Source organism: Bufo bufo, chromosome 2 (genome assembly GCF_905171765.1).
Source record: "Bufo bufo chromosome 2, aBufBuf1.1, whole genome shotgun sequence".
Lineage (NCBI taxonomy): Eukaryota > Metazoa > Chordata > Amphibia > Anura > Bufonidae > Bufo > Bufo bufo.
Window position 1 is genome coordinate 256,809,047 of NC_053390.1, and position 22,057 is coordinate 256,831,103.

The following is a 22,057-nucleotide window of genomic DNA, read 5'->3' on the forward strand; positions in this document are numbered from 1 at the left end:
TGGCTCATAGGAGTGAGCTAATATTATGAGCCTGAAAAAAAATTTGATTCTACCAGTGGCATGCTAAGGAGGGGGGGGGGGGGGGGGGGGGGGGGGGGGCGCGGCGTTCTGCCTCAAGTGCCCACTCTCAGGGGGTTTTCAGAAGCAATGATCGCTTCCATCAACACAGATGGAAGCGCTCATAGCTGGAGCGCCGGGAGCTGCAGTCCTGTCACTCAGCTCCCTGCGCTCCTTATCTCCCGCACTGAATGATGAAGCAGGAAGACTTCTTCCTGCTCCACCCTTCAGCCTGCTTCCTGTGAAGGGGGTGGGCATAACTGTTATGGGGCACAGAGTGGGCATTATTACTGTGAAGGGGGCACAATGGGCATTACTACTCTGAAGCAGCACAGAGAGGGCATTACAACTGGGAAGGGGGACAGATAGGGTATTACTACTGTGAAAGGGGCACAGAGGAGGGCATAACTACTGTGAGGGGTCACAATAAGGGCATATCTACTGTCAAGGGGGCATAATGAAAGGATAAATACTTTAAGGGGGCACAGTGTGGGCATAACTACCGTGAGGGGGCACAATATGGGCATAACTACCATGAGGGGGCACATATCTGGACAAAACTACTGTGAAGCTTGTTCAATGAGGGCATATTTTTTAAAGTATTGGGGGAAAGCCAGAGAAAGGACCCGCCCTGGGTTCCAAACACCCTAGGCATGCCACTGGATTCTACACCACTTTTGAAGATTATAAGAGCCTCCTGTGTGTCTGTAAGTGTGATTTCTCCCTCCTTATCTGTTCTGTGAACTCTGGAGCTGAAAACAAACATAGTGGAAAGTAAGGATGTCACACCAGTACAGTGCTGGCAAATTTCACAAAAGTGATACGCCCCCTTCATTCTGATTGAAATGCATCTAGCTGTGCAGCTGAAACAGGGAATATTATGACTGAAAAAGACTTTAGGGATGCCCCAAGAATACCTATTCCTTCACAGTTATGAAGAAGCACAGCCATTAGGCAAACTTTTGTTGAAAACTCAGGTACACTTTAAATGTAACAATTCTCTGTGGGCCACATCATATCTTCAGATATGTGTAAGGTCAAGATGCATGTTGGCTTGTTGAGATGGTGCTGCTGAATTACTTATGGAATTTATTAAAACTGTCTAACAGAAAAATTGTCCTTGATGCCGTTATCAACCAGAGATCATCATTAATTTCTTTAAATTTTTTTTTTTTTAAGGGTTGATTGGCTAAAATGGAGAGCAGTGAGGTCTGAAGTAGTGAGGTGAGTAATGCTTATTTGTTTCAACCATCCTGATCCTTTCTAAAAAATATAAATAAATGTGCTCCCCCAGACAATCCCTTGAACTGCCCTGGAAATATGACAGCCTCAGGGTGATTGGTTGCTATGGGCTGTTATTGATACTGATCCCGATGGACTTATGACACCTAATCAGGAATAACACGATGCTTCAATAAGCACTAATTTCTTATATTTGCTAAAACTTGAATAACTTTGGATACCTTCAGTATTTTCTTCCTTTGCTACCACATCCAGATCATACAGTCTGACTGCTGTGTAAACATCACCAGAATCTAGGGACACGGCGTCTGCTTTATTTCCCTAGGAACAAAGGCATGAGAGTATGAGGGAAACAAGATTTTATACGCTTATAAAACACTCATATAGTTGTTCTAATGTGTCATAAATATGTGCAAAAGTACTAAACACATTGCTGGGCAGTTTGTGCCAGGTCAGACCAATGTCACAGATTAATAGGATTTAGTACCAGTGGCTCACCAATATGTACTTAACATAGAGATGGTGTTCTCTCCTAGGGCAACACCCTACGCCCAAATGCAATAACTCAATATAGAAAAAACGATTGGAGGGCACTCCAATATCTGGAGATCACAAAGAGCTTCAATCTATTATGGTTAAAAACAATTCTTTAATTGTAAAAAAAAAAAAAAAATATGTACGCAAGACATATAAGACCTATAAAATCACATGTGAAAAAGGTAGGTACCATGGCAAAATGCATATTTACATAATATCTTTCAAAACATAATTGTATACTCGCTCTTATTTGAGGTCCAATAAAGAGCAGTGATCAACACATATAGTGTAGTCTGGATTGAGATAATGTTGTTACTCCATGCAATCAAACCATTACCATATTGTGTGGATCAATGGTCTGCATTAGGCCTCTTTCACACTTGCGTTGTTGGGATCCGGCATGCACTTCCGTTGCCGGAGGTGCCCGCCGGATCCGGAAAAACGCAAGTGTACTGAAAGCATTTGAAGACGGACCGTCTTCCAAATGCTTTCAGTGTTACTATGGCACCCAGGACGCTATTAAAGTCCTGGCTGCCATAGTAGGAGCGGGGAGCGGGGGAGCGGTATACTTACAGTCCGTGCGGCTCCCGGGGCGCTCCAGAATGACGTCAAGGCGCCCCATGCGCATGGATGACGTGATCCATGCGATCACGTGATCCATGCGCTTGGGGCGCCCTGACGTCACTCTGGAGCGCCCGGGGAGCCGCACGGACGGTAAGTATACTGCTCCCCGCTCCCCACTGCACTTTACCATGGCTGCCAGGACTTTAGCGTCCCGGCAGCCATGGTAACCATTCAGAAAAAGCTAAATGTCGGCTCCGGCAATGCGCCGAAACGACGTTTAGCTTAAGGCCGGATCCGGATCAATGCCTTCCAATGGGCATTAATTCCGGATCCGGCCTTGCGGCAAGTGTTCCGGATTTTTGGCCGGAGCAAAAAGCGCAGCATGCTGCGGTATTTTCTCCGGCCAAAAAACGTTCCGTACCGGAACTGAAGACATCCTGATGCATCCTGAACGGATTACTCTCCATTCAGAATGCATTAGGATAATCCTGATCAGGATTCTTCCGGCATAGAGCCCCGACGACGGAACTCTATGCCGGAAGACAAGAACGCAGATGTGAAAGAGCCCTAAGTTGCTGAATACATCAAAATAAAATAGCAGATAAAATCAAGGGAATAAGATAAAAAAAATACAGCAGTGTTCTCTTTATAAAGCCGTGCTTCAATAAGCGATGTTCAAAGTAGAGAAATATTCAGGACAAAGAGACACAAGTATCGGATGACGATCAGGTGGGAGTATAGTCCTTAACGCGGTGAGTTACTATATGTTCCTCATATATTTGCATAGATTAACTTAGAGGACTAGTAGTTGCCGATTTAGATAACACTTGGGTTATTGTCTTCAGTTATAAGTTCAATGTCTCTTTGTATAGTAATGTATGGTTATATTACCATTACTTCTTCACTGGTATTAATAAACATATGCAATGGTGGCTACATTACTCATCCGTCGGCCTGCAGTTCATATGCCAGATGTCTAGATGTATCGCAGCGATCCCTGGTAGTTGCGCTGTGTTAGCGTCTCACACAGCACCGAGGTTTGTGTGCGGCATATGTAGGTGTATCGCAACAGCCTCTGATGGTAGCGCTATACCGGCTTTACACGTGGCGTCCCACGTGGTTTCAAGTCCGCCCGGTCTGTTCTGCATTTAAATGCTGATGGTCACTCAGAGTAATGGAGTGCTCCTATTCGCCAATATAGGAATTGTATTCAATCCAAATTGTAGAGATACTAGGTGCGATATTTTCTATATACTGTCTCTGTCCTTACACCAAACGCGTTTCGGAGCTAGCTGCTCCTTCATCAGTGGTGGACAGTATACTGTTACTACAGGGAGTGCAGAATTATTAGGCAAGTTGTATTTTTGAGGATTAATTTTATTATTGAACAACAACCATGTTCTCAATGAACCCAAAAAACTCATTAATATCAAAGCTGAATATTTTTGGAAGTAGTTTTTAGTTTGTTTTTAGTTTTAGCTATTTTAGGGGGATATATGTGTGTGCAGGTGACTATTACTGTGCATAATTATTAGGCAACTTAACAAAAAACAAATATATGCCCATTTCAATTATTTATTTTTACCAGTGAAACCAATATAACATCTCAACATTCACAAATATACATTTCTGACATTCAAAAACAAAACAAAAACAAATCAGTGACCAATATAGTCACCTTTCTTTGCAAGGACACTCAAAAGCCTGCCATCCATGGATTCTGTCAGTGTTTTGATCTGTTCACCATCAACATTGCGTACAGCAGCAACCACAGCCTCCCAGACACTGTTCAGAGAGGTGTACTGTTTTCCCTCCTTGTAAATCTCACATTTGATGATGGACCACAGGTTCTCAATGGGGTTCAGATCAGGTGAACAAGGAGGCCATGTCATTAGATTTTCTTCTTTTATACCCTTTCTTGCCAGCCACGCTGTGGAGTACTTGGACGCGTGTGATGGAGCATCGTCCTGCATGAAAATCATGTTTTTCGTGAAGGATGCAGACTTCTTCCTGTACCACTGCTTGAAGAAGGTGTCTTCCAGAAACTGGCAGTAGGACTGGGAGTTGAGCTTGACTCCATCCTCAACCCGAAAAGGCCCCACAAGCTCATCTTTGATGATACCAGCCCAAACCAGTACTCCACCTCCACCTTGCTGGCGTCTGAGTCGGACTGGAGCTCTCTGCCCTTTACCAATCAAGCCACGGGCCCATCCATCTGGCCCATCAAGACTCACTCTCATTTCATCAGTCCATAAAACCTTAGAAAAATCAGTCTTGAGATATTTCTTGGCCCAGTCTTGACGTTTCAGCTTGTGTGTCTTGTTCAGTGGTGGTCGTCTTTCAGCCTTTCTTACCTTGGCCATGTCTCTGAGTATTGCACACCTTGTGCTTTTGGGCACTCCAGTGATGTTGCAGCTCTGAAATATGGCCAAACTGGTGGCAAGTGGCATCTTGGCAGCTGCACGCTTGACTTTTCTCAGTTCATGGGCAGTTATTTTGCGCCTTGGTTTTTCCACACGCTTCTTGTGACCCTGTTGACTATTTTGAATGAAACGCTTGATTGTTCGATGATCACGCTTCAGAAGCTTTGCAATTTTAAGAGTGCTGCATCCCTCTGCAAGATATCTCACTATTTTTGACTTTTCTGAGCCTGTCAAGTCCTTCTTTTGACCCATTTTGCCAAAGGAAAGGAAGTTGCCTAATAATTATGCACACCTAATATAGGGTGTTGATGTCATTAGACCACACCCCTTCTCATTACAGAGATGCACATCACCTAATATGCTTAATTGGTAGTAGGCTTTCGAGCCTATACAGCTTGGAGTAAGACAACATGCATAAAGAGGATGATGTGGTCAAAATACTCATTTGCCTAATAATTCTGCACGCAGTGTAAACTCCTTATAAAGGCAAGAGTCCATTATGGGAGGAGAAGAAAAAACAAAGTAACATATGGAATGGAGTTGGATTCTTTATATCCATGTTATGATCGTGAACAATCCCTCCTTTAGTCGAGGTTCAAGCAAGTCCTTGTGTCTAAATATAAGTATTTCAATCAACATTGTAAATATGGTGGACATACAGAATTACAACATGTAGAAATAAATAAATAAATATATTATAAAAAATAAAAAGATAAAAATAAAAAATGAATAAAAACAGGGGAGATCCACAATAGATCCTAGGTAAAAATGCAATTGCATTTTTTGTGCATCTATGATGCGTTTATAATTACTGTGCATCAAGAGTGGTTAATGGTACTTCTGACTCACTTCCCATACCTTTGCAATGTTTTTTTAGTAGTACACTAATACTGTAGTGAATATGAGAGATAAAAAATATCAGAAAGTATATATTAGAAATATTAAAAGAATATTGAAAGAAAATAAATATAATAAGTGGGAAAGTTAGGGTCACTCATTGTGGGTTGCACCTACCGCAGATCCAGCTTTTTTATAAGGATTTTTTTTATATTGCTTTTTATGAATATCTTTTATTGATAAAAATTTATTTTTTGATGATGAACTATGTAAATTTGATAAAATATTTTTTTTTGGGGGGTATTGTCCCAGATTCTTCTTGAGTGGACAATATTTCAAATGAGGTGAGATGGATGAATGCGGGATGGGGCCGGATAGGGAAGGGAGATCGAGGTGCTGGTAGAACAGCCGGACCTCGATTTTCCCATCCCCCATCGGCACCAACCCCAGGCTTAAAGAAAACCAAACAATTTCATCTCAGCGTTCAAACCTGTAGGGATCAGCGTATCAAATTCAAAGATCTTCCTAGATTCTGCTCTAGACATATTCGCAATTTGATGGACTCCTCGCCATGGCTTCCTAATCTTCTCAAGGGCCGCAAATACAAGTGTCGTGGGGTCTTTATTGTGATATTGTTTATAGTGTTGTGAAACTGAATGATTTTCAAATTCATTTTTAATGTTATTAATATGTTCAGCTATACGTTTTTTCAATGATTTCTTCGTACGCCCTATGTACTGCTTGCGACATGGGCATTCTAAGATGTAGTCTAGTCGTGTTGCAGGACAAACTGTCCTTAATCGTATGACAAAATGAATTGTGGTTGGAATGTACCTGCAACATTTTCTTTGAAAAATTTGTTATTCTGCAGATACCACATCTATGGAATCCCTTTGAAAACAACCAGTTGGAGTTGGACCCTACTATTTTATTCTTCCTTGTGGTTGGTGCTACAAGTAAACCCAAGTTAGGGGCCTTAGTGTATGTTATCAAGGGCTTAGATGTCAATATGGACCCCACGGTTTTGTCCTTTAACAGATGGTGCCAGTGTTTACTTATAATTTTTTCTATTCTTTTGTATTGTGAATAAAATGGGAGTAAAATACAAAGCTCATTATCTTGTTGTTTATTTACATTTTTATCGGTTGTGAAAAAGGTATCTCTATTCATATCTCTCACTTTATTTAACAATATGTCTACGATCTTATCTGGATTTTGTTTCATTGTAAACTGATGTTTAAGTGTTGCGGCTTCCTCTTCAAATTGTTCATTAGATATGCAGTTCCTCTTTAATCTCCTAAACTGGCTCGTTGATATATTAAAAAGCCATCTGGGGCGATGACAACTGGAATATAGGATGAAACTGTTCTTCATAACAGGTTTATGGTACATATTATATACCAGTTTCTGGCTTGCAATAGTAATATTTAAATCCAGAAATTCAATATAAGATCGGCTAGTATTAATAGAAAACCTAAGGTTCTTTTCATTATTGTTGATCTGTTGTATAAAAATATTTAAGCTTTCTTCCGTATTTGTCCAGATAAAAATAATGTCATCAATGTATCTACGCCAGAGTACCAGACTCATCCCCAGCTGTGGGTTGATGACTTCCGCCTCCCATTGGGCCATAAAATTTTTTGCATAGCTGGGGGTGAATCTGGTACCCATGGCAGTGCCCCTTTCCTGAACATAAAAGTCTGATTCATACAGAAAGTAGTTGTGTGTTAGAATATAACTGACCCCTTCTATTATGAAATCGATCACAAATTATTTCTCGGGAATAAAAAATCAAAGAAATGAAAAGAAAATATATGGAAAAGTCCCCCACGCAAGAGTTCACCACAGAAAGGTATAGCTAATACTGCTACAACAACTCCAACTAGAAGTTACACAGAGAAAGGGACAGATTTAAATAGAAATCAAACACATAAACAATACAATATTACAACATCTAATCGATTCGAGTCACTTTCAAATTCACATTTTTTAGACCAAACCCCACCCCACCACAGAATAAGAGTCTTCAGAGAGGAGACATGCGAGAACACCACAATCACACCAATACAATCTCAGACACAGATACCAAAATCACCCGGAAAATTCGGAGAGGAGACCACCTGCAAATAACAATCACGACCATTTTAACCAAGGGAGGAGTCACAACACATACTCCCTAACACACACACAAAACCGAAAAAGATACGAAGGGGAAAAATACGTCATAAGAACCCCACACAGACAACACAGAGCACAACCATAGAAGAAAACACAATAGTACATTTGAGCCAAATTTGTCTATCTGAAGCACAGACCACCCTTTTGAATAAAGGATTACAATTTTCACCCACTAACACTCTGGACAAATTTAGCACGTACACAGAGCAAGTGAATTTCAGAGACAATTGGATATTGGGGACCATGGACATGAATTCCCTTTATTCTATTATAGATCACAACCAAGGTATGGAAGCTCTGAGGTTACAATTGCAAGCCAACAGTCAGTTTCAGCGTGATCAGATCGATATTGATAATAGAAGGGGTCAGTTTTATTCTAACACATAACTACTTTCTGTATGAATCAGACTTTTATGTTCAGGAAAGGGGCACTGCCATGGGTACCAGATTCGCCCCAGCTATGCTAGTTTATTTATGGCCCAATGGGAGGCAGAAGTCATCAACCCACAGCTGGGACGGGTTTGGTACTCTGGCATAGATACATTGATGACATTATTTTTATCTTGACAAATATGGAAGAAAGCTTAAATACTTTTATACAACAGATCAACAATAATAAAAAGAACCTTTGGTTTACAATTTATACTGATTAAAAAAAACTATTTAGCTCCAGTCCATTGTCTATGGTTTGCCACAGCGATTCCCGAAAGTGAAGTGGGCACAAGTCACAGTTCAGTACATGCGTTTTTTGGGACCGCACGTTCCCTATCCAGAAGAATAAAACCTCTTCAAGCTTGACCCATCCAGTTCTAGGGACATAGGCAATTTATCAGGTCCCACTATCACCAATCCAAGGTTCCTGTGGGATACCAGAAAATACGCCAATAGGGAAGTACTGTATGTCAGCAGCAATTGTATTCACATAATTGTACAAAAAAGCGCAGCTTGATATATAGGCACATCACACAACCTCCAAGGCTTTACTTCTTATCTTTTATCTTCTTTTCACCACCGCTAAAAAAACATTTAATCGCCCCAATAGTAAAGCACCGCTTGAGAAATCAGCATATAAAAGGTTTAATATACTCACAAACGCAAGACGGTAACAAACAATAAGAGCAATCTCAACAATCCTGCCCGACCCGGGTTTCGCTCCACACTTCGTCAGGGGAGTATGCCATATTTTACCCACAAGCACCCTCCCTCCCCTATCAACACATAAAATTAAAACATAATCATATCCAGCGAAGTGACAATCCCCATCCAAAACTTGAATGGATAGTTTCATCCAGTGATAGCTTCTTATACTTTAAAAAGTGTTTCTCCTCTATATTTCCGGGCAGGATAAAACATGTCAAAAAGGGAGTACTTAGAACATTTGTCCTTTCTATGAGACAGATCATACCACGTCAGTGGAGATCTTCGGACAGCTTGCAGAGAATTACGTGGATACGTGCCTTAGATGCATTATTCAGGATGGAAGAAATGGAAGCCGAGGCCTTTAACCAAGTCCAAACATTTGCACTGAACTGGGAACCCTGGCAACAATTTAGGAGCTCTTCTCGTTTTCAAACCTGGTTGGACACAGGTGATTGTACCTGGTCTACTTGATATGCTGTCATGACCTTTCCCCTACTCCCCCCCTCCACCTTCCGCCCCCCCTTCCCCCCCCTGTCTTTTGTTTCGTCGTGTTTTGTTTTTGTCTGTCCCCCCTGTCTGTGCTAGTTTAACGATTCAGTCTGTTTCACCTAAGAGTTACATATTAGTAGCCCTTTGTTTAACCTGCCTTTATTGAGTAACTCAGGAATTTGTCCTAAGTTTCTAACGCCTTTCCTTTCAGCAGTCAAGGTTCTTCATGTCACACTTTATGTACCTCGTATTGCTGAACCCCTCCTAAGTACTTTTTTTTGTGGCAATTGACTTCTCTGGTCCTCATTGTTGTGACCCAGGGAAATATGTTGGTCTCTGAACCCATTTGTGCACTTTATTTTTTTGTTTCACATGATCTTGGAAATGGAAGTGGAGATATATGCTTCATACAATGTCTTGGTTGCTATGTATGATTGTTATGTTCTTTTTCTTTTTCTATTTAATAAAAATAGATTCAACACTAAAAAGTTTTTCTCCAACTCATTTGTTCGATACGACACATTCATTCATCAATCTCCTACACCTCTTCCTCCCGCTTGTAATCACTCCCCTAATACACACCCTTTTTTTCCAATTGGTCAGTAGTAGCTCATACTCACTCCCACAGTACACACCTCCCTCTCCTGATTGGTCAACAACAGTAATACACCTCCTTTATACTCAGCTGTTATTTCACTAGGCACGGTTTCAAATCCAATTCTACATTAAGTCCCTGCGGTTGGATGGTGTTGATGTCACACCGGTGACAGGTTTGAGAAGATCTGAAAGATTATCTGCTCATTAGTGATCTGACAGCATCTTTTGGTTTCACTTTGTCTGTGTGTTGCTTGTATGTCCACACCTCCTTTTCAGGTGTGGATCATGTGACCTTTACCTTTCCCTATTTAGTTTGACTCCACCCATCACTCCTTGCTCTGGATAGCTTCATTTGGTGTTGGAAGAGCTCGAGTGTGGTTCTAGTTGAAGTCCTGATCATCCATCATCCATCATTGCGGAAAATCCAAAATAACCTGGAAAAGATGGGCAACAGGTATAAGAGTGCGGCTGACAGGAGACGTATGAGTGGTCCGGACCTGAGAGTGGGTGATTCTGTGTGGCTGTCTACAAGAAACATTAAACTTAAGTTACCTTCTTGGAAGTTGGGACCAAAATGTATTGGTCCATATAAGATCACTGCCATTGTTAACCCTGTAGCCTTCCGTCGTGAACTTCCTCAGGCATTAAAAATCCATAACGTATTTCATAAATCATTGTTAAAGAAATGTGTTGAACCTGTTGAGTTGTCCTCCTTGCCTCCCGCTCCTGTCATGGTGGACGGCAATTTGGAATTTCAGATCAGCAGGATTGTGGACTCCTGAGTTCTCCGGAGATCCCTCCAGTATCTCGTTCATTGGAGAGGGTACGGACCAGAGGAGAAGATGTGGGTTCCAGCGACCGATGTTAATGCTAGTCGTCTGGTGAGAGCATTCCACAGAGCTCATCCTGATAAGGTTGGTCCTGGGTGCCCGGAGGTCACCCGTAGAAGGGGGGGGGGGGTACTGTCACACCGGTGACAGGTTTGAGAAGATCTGAAAGATTATCTGCTCATTAGTGATCTGACAGCATCTTTTGGTTTCACTTTGTCTGTGTGTTGCTTGTATGTCCACACCTCAGGTGTGGATCATGTGACCTTTACCTTCCCCTATTTAGTTTGACTCCACCCATCACTCCTTTGGATAGCTTCAATTGGTGTTTGAAGAGCTGGAGTGTGGTTCTAGTTGAAGTCCTGATCATCCATCATCCATCATCCTTAGAAGTTAAGTGTTCCGCTTGTTGTGTTTTGTATCCCCCCCCCCCCCCCTCTGATGTGTTTTCTGAGAATGGTAATCAGGAGTTGCCTCAGCACCGGGAGTATGACTGTCCTGTCAATCTTATTCCCGGAGCTGTATAATCTTTCGGAACCCGAAAGAAAGGCTGTGCGAGAGTATATCACCGAGAGTTTCGCAAAGGGACATATTAGAGCATCCAAGTCCCCAGTGGCTGCTGGATTTTTCATTTGTAAAGAAAAAGGATGGTACCCTGAGACCATGTCTGGACTTCCGTGCGCTCAATCGTATTACCGTCCGTGATCCTTACCCCCTTCCTTTGATTCCGGATTTGTTTAGTCAGATTGTTGGTGCCAAGGTGTTCTCTAAATTGGATCTGAGGGGGGCATATAATCTGGTAAGGATCAAGGAGGGGGATGAGTGGAAGACCGCTTTTAATACCCCTGAGGGTCATTTTGAAAACCTGGTCATGCCCTTTGGGTTAACCAATGCTCCTGCGGTTTTTCAACACTTTGTCAATGACATCTTTCATCATCTGGTGGGGAGGTTTGTCGTGATATACCTTGATGACATACAAATTTATTCGCCTAATATGGAGACTCATCAGGATCATGTGAAACAGGTGTTACAGATCCTAAGAGAGAATAAGTTGTATGCTAAGATGGAAAAGTGTGTATTTGCTGTACAGGAAGTGCAATTTCTGGGTTACCTGCTCTCATCCTCAGGTTTTCGTATGGATCCCGAGAAGGTCCGTGCCATGTTGGACTGGGATCGACCCGAAAATCTGAAAGCGCTTATGCGGTTTTTGGGGTTTACCAACTACTACCGTAAATTTATCTTGAACTATTCATCGGTGGTTAAACCTTTAACAGACATGACTAGGAAAGGTGTTGATATTTCTATCTGGTCTGATGTGGCATTACAGGCCTTTTCTGCTGTGAAAGAATGTTTTGCTTCGGCCCCTATTCTGGTGCAACCTGACGTGTCTCAGCCATTTATTGTTGAGGTTGACGCGTCAGAGGTTGGGGTAGGAGCAATATTGTCGCAGGGTCCTTCACCCAGTAAATGGCGCGCATGTGCATTTTTCTCTAAAAAACTTTCGACTGCTGAAAGGAATTATGATGTGGTGAATAGGGAATTGTTGGACATTAAGTTGGCGTTCGAGGAATGGCGGCATTGGTTAGAAGGAGCAATTCATCCTATTACAGTAATTACGGATCACAAGAATCTGGCCTACTTGGAGTCGGCTAAGCGACTGAACCCAAGGCAGGCCAGATGATCATTGTTGTTCACCAGATTTAACTTCATCGTCACTTACCGCCCTGGGGTTAAGAACGTCAAGGCGGATGCTTTGTCACGTAGCTTTCCTGAAGGGGGGGGGGGGGGGGTGAGTCTAATGACCCTAGTCCCATTTTATCTGAAGGGGTAGTTATTTCCGCTCTTTATCCTGATCTCGAGGCCAGGGTGTTGGAGGCACAGGAGGATGCCCTGGACTCTTGTCCTCAGGGGAAATTGTTTGTTCCCCCCGAATTACGTCACAAGGTGTTCGAGGAACATCACTGTACGGTGCTTGCTGGGCACCCTGGGAGCAGATCGACTATCGATCTTATCTCTCGCAGATTCTGGTGGCCGGGGTTGCGTAAGTGTATTGAGGACTATGTGTCAGCCTGTGGTACCTGTGCACGTGCTAAGGTGACACATACTCGGCCTTCCGGATCTCTGCTTCCATTGCCCATCCCGCCCAGACCTTGGACCCATTTGTCCATGGATTTTATCACGGATTTACCGAATTCTTCAGGAAAGACCGTGATTTTGGTGGTTGTCGATCATTTTAGTAAAATGGCACACTTTATTGCATTACCTAGTCTACCCAATGCTAAAACTCTTGCGCAGGTGTTTGTCGACAACATCGTGAAACTACATGGCATTCCCTCTGATGTGGTGTCCGATAGAGGGACTCAGTTTGCTTCCAGATTCTGGAAAGCGTTCTGTACTCATCTGGGTGTACAATTGTCCTTCTCTTCGGCTTTTCATCCTGAGTCGAATGGACAGACGGAGCGCACTAATCAGAATCTGGAGACTTACTTGAGATGTTTTGTTTCAGAGAATCAGGAAGAGTGGTCTTCATTTTTGTCGTTAGCTGAGTTTGCTATAAATAACCGTAGACAGGAATCCACTGATAAGTCGCCGTTTTATGGGGCATATGGGTTCCATCCACAGTTTGGTACATTTTCTGGTGCTCATAATTCCGGCATTCCTGAGGAGGAACGATTTTCCTCTTCTTTGTCTTCTATTTGGCGGAAAATCCTAAATAACCTGGAAAAGATGGGCAACAGGTATAAGAGTGCGGCTGACAGGAGACGTATGAGTGGTCCGGACCTGAGAGTGGGTGATTCTGTGTGGCTGTCGACAAGAAACATTAAACTTAAGGTACCTTCTTGGAAGTTGGGACCAAGATTTATTGGTCCATATAAGATCACTGCCATTGTTAACCCTGTAGTCTTTCGTCTTGAACTTCCTCAGGCATTAAAAATCCATAACGTATTTCATAAATCATTGTTAAAGAAATGTGTTGAACCTGTTGAGTCGTCCTCCTTGCCTCCCGCTCCTGTCATGGTGGACGGCAATTTGGAATTTCAGATCAGCAGGATTGTGGACTCCCGAGTTCTCCGGAGATCCCTCCAGTATCTCGTTCATTGGAGAGGGTACGGACCAGAGGAGAGGATGTGGGTTCCAGCGACCGATGTTAATGCTAGTCGTCTGGTGAGAGCATTCCACAGAGCTCATCCTGATAAGGTTGGTCCTGGGTGCCCAGAGGTCACCCGTAGAAGGGGGAGTACTGTCACACCGGTGACAGGTATGAGAAGATCTGAAAGATTATCTGCTCATTAGTGATCTGACAGCATCTTTTGGTTTCACTTTGTCTGTGTGTTGCTTGTATGTCCACACCTCCTGTTCAGGTGTGGATCATGTGACCTTTACCTTCCCCTATTTAGTTTGACTCCACCCATCACTCCTTTCTCTGGATAGCTTCAATTGGTGTTTGAAGAGCTGGAGTGTGGTTCTAGTTGAAGTCCTGATCATCCATCATCCATCATCCTTAGAAGTTAAGTGTTCCGCTTGTTGTGTTTTGTATTCCTCCCCCCCCCCCCTCTGTTGTTTACTAGGCCTCAGTGTGACGCTGGTTCCTTCACCAGGGAAGGAGCGGGTTGTATCTGCCCTGTCATAAGTCTAGGGCATCTGAGGGCCACCAGAGTTTTCTAGGTTCCTGTGTATGGGCATATCTACCATCGAGAGGTGCCCATACGGATAGGAGTTAGGGCCAGGAGCAGGGTTTCATAGGTGGTGACCCTTTTCCTTCCCTAGCGGTGAGGCCTAGTGTCTTTTCCCTTCTGTCTTGTTGTCTTTTGGTGTTCTCCCCTACAACATCTGTGACAGTTGAGCTCATAGATCCATTTGACCTCCCGCCGATCTATCTTCTGTATGGTGTCTCCTCCCAGCCAATCACTTTTCACCAGCTCTAACCCAAAAAACACAAGTCCTCTCTGATCTTTTTGATGGACCTTTTTAAAACGCATAGACACCCCATGGGTCTCTAAACCCTTTCTAATATTTTTAATATGTTCTTGTATCCAGACCTTCAATTTTCTCATTGTATGTCCCACATACTGGGGGCCACAGGGGCACTCCAGCATGTAAACCACCCCCCCAAGCAGTCACATGTCATTTGTCCTTTAATTTTAAAATCCTTATTTCTTTTAGCTGAATGTATCATCGTCGTTCTCATTTGTTTTTTGTCCCTACTCCTGTTCCTACAGGGGGGGCAGAAACCGCACCAGGAGAAAAGGTTTTCTTTCTTTCCCTCATCCTTACTTGAGATCGCACTGTGTACCAGACGGTTTTTTAAGTTCGGTGCCTTTCTAAAAATAAAATCAGGGTGGCTAGGGATCTCTTTATCTATAACTGGATCATTTTTAAGTTCTGTCCAATTTTTTCTAATGGCGTTTTTAATTAAACCTGCCTGTGCTGTATACTGAGTAAGAAACGCAAACCTAAAATCCTTCCTCTTCTTATGTTCATTCTCCATCCCCTTCTTTTCCCCTCTTTCTTCAACTTCTCGACTACACCTCAATAGTTCCTCCTTTGTGTAGCCTTTTTCTATGAATCTATCTTGGATCAAAATGCTCTGTTCTCTAAATGTCGCAGCATCAATGCAATTCCGATGAATTCTCCCGATCTGGCCTTTCGGAATATGGCTGAAAAATATTCTTCTAATAGCTTTTATTTCCATACACACAAATGCATTGGAAACACTACAAATTCTATTCCAAATCAAAACATGAAGAAAAATATATCAAATTTGTGTTGTTCCTCTAAAAAAAATTGAAGAAAAGTGAATATTAGACTGTTCAAAAAAATAGCAGTGTTTGTATTCTTCTTTACAAACTCAAACATTCACTATATAAACTGAAAAATGTTTGAAGATTTTGCTTTCCTTTGAATCACTTTACTAATGTTTCTGAGAACTGTTGTACATCTGTGTTGCATGTAGTCAACCAACTTCTGGCACCTGTAAACAGGTATTCCACAGTTCTTCTCTATTTCTTGGTTTTGCCTCAGAAACTGCATTTTTGATGTCACCCCACAAGTTTTCTATTGGAATAAGATCAGGGGATTGGGCTGACCACTCCATAACGTCAATCTTGTTGGTCTGGAACCAAGATGTTGCACGTTTACTGGTGTGTTTGGGGTCGTTGTCTTGTTGGAACACCCATTTCAAGGGCATTTCCTCTTCAGCATAAAGCAGCATGACCTCTTCAAGTATTCTGATGTATTCAAACTGATCCATGACCCCTGGTATGCGATAAATAGGCCCAACACCGTAGTATGAGAAACATCCCCATATCATGATTCTTGTGCCACCATGCTTCACTGTCTTCACAGTGTACTGTGGCTTGAATTCAGTGTTTGGGGGTCATCTGACAAACTGTCTCTGGCCACTAGACCCAAAAAGAAGAATCTTACTTTCATCAGTCCACAAAATGTCTCTTTAGGCCAGTCAATGTGGTCTTTGGCAAATTGTAACCTCTTCAGCACATGTCTTTTTTTTAACAGTGGGACTTTGCGGGGGCTTCTTGCAGATAGCTTTGGCGTCTTCTAATTGTAACAGTACTCACAGGTAACTTTAGACCTTCTTTGATCTTCCTGGGGCTGATTGTTGGCTGAGCCCTTGCAATTTGGGCTATTCTTTTATCCATGTCAATGGTCGTTTTTTGCTTTCTTCCACGTCTTTCAGGTTTTGGTTGCCATTTTAAAGTATTTGCAATCATTTTAGCTGAGCAGCCTATAATTTTCTGCACTTCTTTATATGTTTTCCCCTCTCCAATCAACTTATTAATCAAGGTATTCTGTTCTTCTGAACAATGTCTGGAACAACCTATTTTCCTCAATTCCATAGAGAAATACACTGTAACCAGCATGTACAACATTTGCTGCCTTCCTTCCTTAAATAAGGGCAATAATTGCCACCTGTTTTTCAACGAATGAATGACCTCACTCATTGAACTCCACACTGCTATTATTTTGAACATTCCCCTTTCAATTAGTGATTCAATTACACAGAATCAGCAGCATGCATGTCATGACTGTTGGGTCTGTTCGATTTCTATTACTCTACTACACCTGCTAGTAAATTATTTACCATGTAGAAATATAATTTCTACCAAAAACAGTGATTGATCAGGTTAGTGATATCTGACTGCTATTATTTTGAACACAACTGTATAACTGAAGGCAAAAAACCCTAATGTTATCTAAATCGGCAACTACTAGTGTAATACCCCAGAGTTGTGTTACGACACGCCTCTACCCCGCTACTAATAATCCATTCCAGCCTGTATATTGTCATCTGATGTGATTTATATTATGTCTTCAAAAATGTGCATCTAAAACCATGTTAAATACTATTGTTCCTGTAATTTTCCAGGTTCACCAGCAGGTGGCAGCAACGCATTAGCACGGTACAAGTCTCAGTTTAGTGTATCTAGGCTGGAATGGATTATTCCAGCTTAGCTCCCCCTCTGTGGATTTGTGGACTGTTCCCACATCCTGCAGCATGGGTGAAGAAGGAAGTTAGAGTTAGTGTAGCCCACCCCCTGCTAGGGGTAGGGTGTGTGTGTGAGGAGTTCCCCTACATAGGGAAGACAGCAAGGATCTTGTCTCGGCTGAGGCTTGATCATATTCCAAGCCTGAGCACCTTCAGCCTCAGATCGATGAAGAAGCAGAAAACTACAGACAACCTCCAGAGTTCCAGGAAGAAAGCATCCCCTGAGAAACCATCTGAGAGATAAGTCCAGAGACCTAGGAGAAGCCATTCCTCCTCAGCTAGTCTGTCCCCACAAAGCAGAAGTTATAGAAAAGTGCAGAAGATGAATTCCTGTCACAATTACAGAGCTACCAAGCAGACGACTTATCCTGCAAGATCCAAGTTTAAAGCAGAAGCATTCGTTTCCTGCCAATCATTGCTAAAACCAGCCGGGACCAGAGACCAAAGCTGTATACTGCTTGGATACAAGTTATCTTCAGTAAAGAAACGTTTGAACTTCATCTAAAGGTATGGACATCATTTCTGCTGCAAGATTCCTCTATTACTCCTACTATCACTACACTCAAATTTATTGCAAGTGAGCCAGGAGCCAGGAGTCCAGCCGTACCCAGGTAGGAGAAATCGTTGACACAATTATCACCACCTTATAGAGACATTATGGGCCATTACACAACTCTGGCATTCCTAATCTGGGACGGGCGTTATAACATCTTGGAAGGGCCCTGGGGTAGTACCCTGCGCACGCTGCAATTGGCGTCACGACAAATACAGAACTTTAACCACCCATATCCTGGCCCATTGCACTAGTCCTCTAAGTTAATCTATGCAAATATATGAGGAACATATGGTAACTCACCGCGTTAAGGACTATACTCCCACCTGATCGTCATCCGATACTTGTGTCTCTTTGTCCTGCATATTAATCTCTACTTTGAACATCGCTTATTGAAGCACGGCTTTATAAAGAGAACACTGCTGTATTTTTTTTATCTTATTCCCTTGATTTTATCTGCTATTTTATTTTGATGTATTCAGCAACTGATGCAGACCATTGATCCACACAATATGGTAATGGTTTGATTGCATGGAGTAACAACATTATCTCAATCCAGACTACACTATATGTGTTGATCACTGCTCTTTATTGGACCTCAAATAAGAGCGAGTATACAATTATGTTTTGAAAGATATTATGTAAATATGCATTTTGCCATGGTACCTACTTTTCACATGTGATTTTATAGGTCTTATATGTCTTGCGTACATTTTTTTTTTTTTTTACAATTAAAGAATCGTTTTTTACCATAATAGATTGAAGCTCTTTGTGATCTCCAGATATTTGAGTGCCCTCCAATTGTTTTTTCAATGTCACAGATTGTTTGAAAGAAGTTGGCTGTGTTTAATATTTTCATCCAATAAAAAAAAAAGATTATTTGTTAACAAAAGATCTTTCTTTGAAAAAACGTTCCCAGATCTTTCATCGATAGCCCAGTTTCATTGTATGGCCATTCTGAAAAACTGTAATAGTCAATATAGACTAAAATGTGTATGGCCATGTCTGAGAAATAAACTTATAGTTATATCTAATGTGTATGGCCACCATAAGATCTCAGGCAATGAGGCTTTATGGACATGTACACCTGATTCTAAAAGCATTGTCAAACAGCACTGCATATGGCTATGCAAATCTGTGTACTAGGAAACATGGGTCTACAGCCATGGTCCTCCATATCTTTGCAGGGGGAGGAATTAAGATATATACTGTACTAATAGAATATCTGTAAATAATAAATCAAGGCAACTGGACTTACTGTAGATTTCTTAAAAACGTTTCACTCATTCTTCCAACGAGCTTTCTCAATTCTGAGTGACTGTACAAGAATTCTTTGGGATTAAATATGTAACTGAATCAACATCTGGTAATTATACCCAGCATGGGGTCAGAGGTCATTATACCCAGCATGGGGTCAAAGGTGTTGATTCCATTATCCTAATTGGAGTCAGTAGGTCATTATCACCTACTGGGAGGTCATTATCACCTACTGACTCCAATTAGGACAATGGAATCAACACCTTTGACCCCATGCTGGGTATAATGACCTCTGACCCCATGCTGGGTATAATTACCAGATGTTGATTCAGTGACATATTTAATCCCAGAGAATTCTTGTACAGTCACTCAGAATTGAGAAAGCTCGTTGGAAGAACGAGTGAAACGTTTTCAAGAAATCTACAGTAAGTCCAGTTGCCTTGATTTATTATTTACAGATATACCATGACCTGCATAAATGAGAACCTTCACAGACATGTACTAATAGAAGCACAATATTCTCACGGGACCACTAAGAAGTAGCCTTACTCTGATTTTAGTCATGCAGTCCTGCGTATTGTGAGCTCTGACACATGATACTCGAGAGAATGTGTCGCTTGAAGACAGAACATTTTGAAGGGTCCGGGCCAGATAAGAACATTTCCTCTGCTCTGCATCAGATAAGGTACACCAACGAAACTTCTTCCCTTGAAAATGAAAAGAGTTTGGGAGAAGAAAGTAGAAAAATGAGTAGAACAGTCTACATATCTGAAATCCAAGCCTTGTGTTCATAGATGAAGTTGATAGTACATAACACAATGTACTGCCAAAATTGCAGATATCCAATCACATAATAGAGAAAGTGAAATGCACCATATCACATCTTGAATATAATATTGCACGTTCAGAGGAAGGCACCAATGTGTCATATTTATTCATCTATACTTTAGAATACTGAAGATCCATATGACAGAATCCTTAACTTTCGGGGAATGTATTAAAGGGATATTTCCATCACATACAATAGGATATGCCCCCACTGTCTATTAGGTGCACCTAGAAGGAGAATGGAGCACGGAGAACTGTGGCTGGAGGACCCCGGGTTTCCGGGGGTCCGTCCACTATCAAGCACTGCTCCCCGCTGCTCCCATAGAAGTGAATGGGAGCGCACCGCACACGAGCGGCCCCTGCTCCCATTCATTTCTATGGGGCAGACGGAAATAGCCGAGCGCATCACAGTCATTGAGAAAAAACTGCTTATCTTCTCCCTGCCTGTGACGTGGTCTACTGTGATTGGACAGCTCACAGCCAGGGAGAAGAAGAAACATCCGTGCACGGGCAACATCCGTGAGGATTCTGCAGATGAATCCAGACCCATTCAATTTGAACGGGTCCATGTTCTGTCCGCACCACAAAAAATAGAACATGTTCTATTTTTTTTTGCTGTGCGGTGGCACAGAGAGGAACCCCACAGAAGCACTTCGTAGTGCTTCCGTGTTTCCGTGTCACCATTCGAGCGAACAGGTCGGCATCCATGATGCGGTGAGCACATGGCCGCTGCCTGCATATTCCAGATCCGCTGTTTGCGGGCCTCAATATTAGCCCAGTCGGGCAATGGCCATGTGCATGAGCCCTTATTGAAAGAACCCGTACAGATGTTGTAACTTAACATAGAGAAGTAAAGAAAAAAATTCTGGCCTTTCCTCAACCTTTTCACTGCTTCTTTAGAAATAAAGCTCATAACTTCTGTGCTGCCTATATGATGTCTAGATTCAGCTATGTGTAGAAAGGGTAAATGTATTTGTGTGAAAGTATGTGTGTGAAATGTGTGTGAAATGTGTGTGTATGTATATTTGTGTGTACTACATACAAAATAGTATTATTATTTATGTATATTGTTAGCAGTACTGTTTAAGTGGACTGTTAGCAGTAATATTTGTAACATTATTGGGTAGATTATTTTTGTTATGTTTATATTTCCTTTGAAGTCTCAAACTGTGACACAAATCCTTTCAGCTTTGACAAATGGAACACCACTGCTATTCTCTATGACACATTTTGAAGGAGTTAGCTCACAAAAATTATTACTATTGTAAGAAGGTACCTGGAATCATCGTGGATGGAAGGTATGTGTCACCGAGGTTCCTGGCCTCGATTAAGTAAGAGCCGGTATTTTATGTGTCAGCAGCAGCTATTGCTAATTGACACCTAAAGATTTAGCATGGCTCTTATAGCTGATCCGGGATGGCTCTTACTGGGAGTAGTCAAAGTGCTGGGTGGGTGACTACGCCCCATGTTCCCCATGCACCTTCAGGCCCCTCTGAAGGTGAACAGGCCGCCTATGGACTTGATGAGGCTGAACTGCTAACAGGGTGTGAATTAACACCCAGGAGAAAAGGTGACTTTTATTGTTTATGGATAGGGATGAGCGAACCCGAACTGTATAGTTCGGGTTCGTACTGAATTTTGGGGTGTCCGTGACACGGACCCGAACCCGAACATTTTCGTAAAAGTCTGGGTTCGGGTTCGGTGTTCGGCGCTTTCTTGGCGCTTTTTGAAAGGCTGCAAAGCAGCCAATCAACAAGCGTCATACTACTTGCCCCAAGAGGCCATCACAGCCTTGCCTACTATTGGCATGGCTGTGATTGGCCAGTGCAGCATGTGACCCAGCCTCTATATAAGCTTGGGTCACGTTGCGCTGCACGTCACTCTGCTGATTCAAGCATAGGGAGAGGTTGCAGCTGCGACGTTAAGGCGAGATTAGGCAGATTAACTCCAAAAGACTTCATTCTGTGATCGATCTGCAGCTGTGGATCATTGAAGTGCTAATATTGACTTGCTCACTTTT

At 42.2% G+C, this 22,057-nt stretch overlaps 1 protein-coding gene and 1 long non-coding RNA gene across 3 annotated transcripts in view; one reads left to right on the plus strand and one right to left on the minus strand.

Moving 5' to 3' along the window:
• Nucleotides 1-22,057, minus strand: part of LOC120988767 (serotransferrin-A-like) — a 136,692-nt gene that overhangs the window by 100,925 nt on the left and 13,710 nt on the right. For both annotated transcript variants that reach the window (XM_040416459.1, XM_040416458.1), the window contains exons 2-3: nucleotides 19,759-19,916; nucleotides 1,521-1,620 (exon numbers count right to left, since the gene is read on the minus strand). In XM_040416459.1, coding sequence (XP_040272393.1) covers nucleotides 1,521-1,620; nucleotides 19,759-19,916 — 258 coding nt within the window. The remainder of the gene's footprint in view (nucleotides 1-1,520; nucleotides 1,621-19,758; nucleotides 19,917-22,057) is intronic.
• On the plus strand, nucleotides 1,234-21,326 carry LOC120988770. Its single transcript, XR_005776177.1, has 3 exons — nucleotides 1,234-1,281; nucleotides 19,778-19,894; nucleotides 21,198-21,326. It is a non-coding gene; the product is annotated as an uncharacterized LOC120988770 (long non-coding RNA).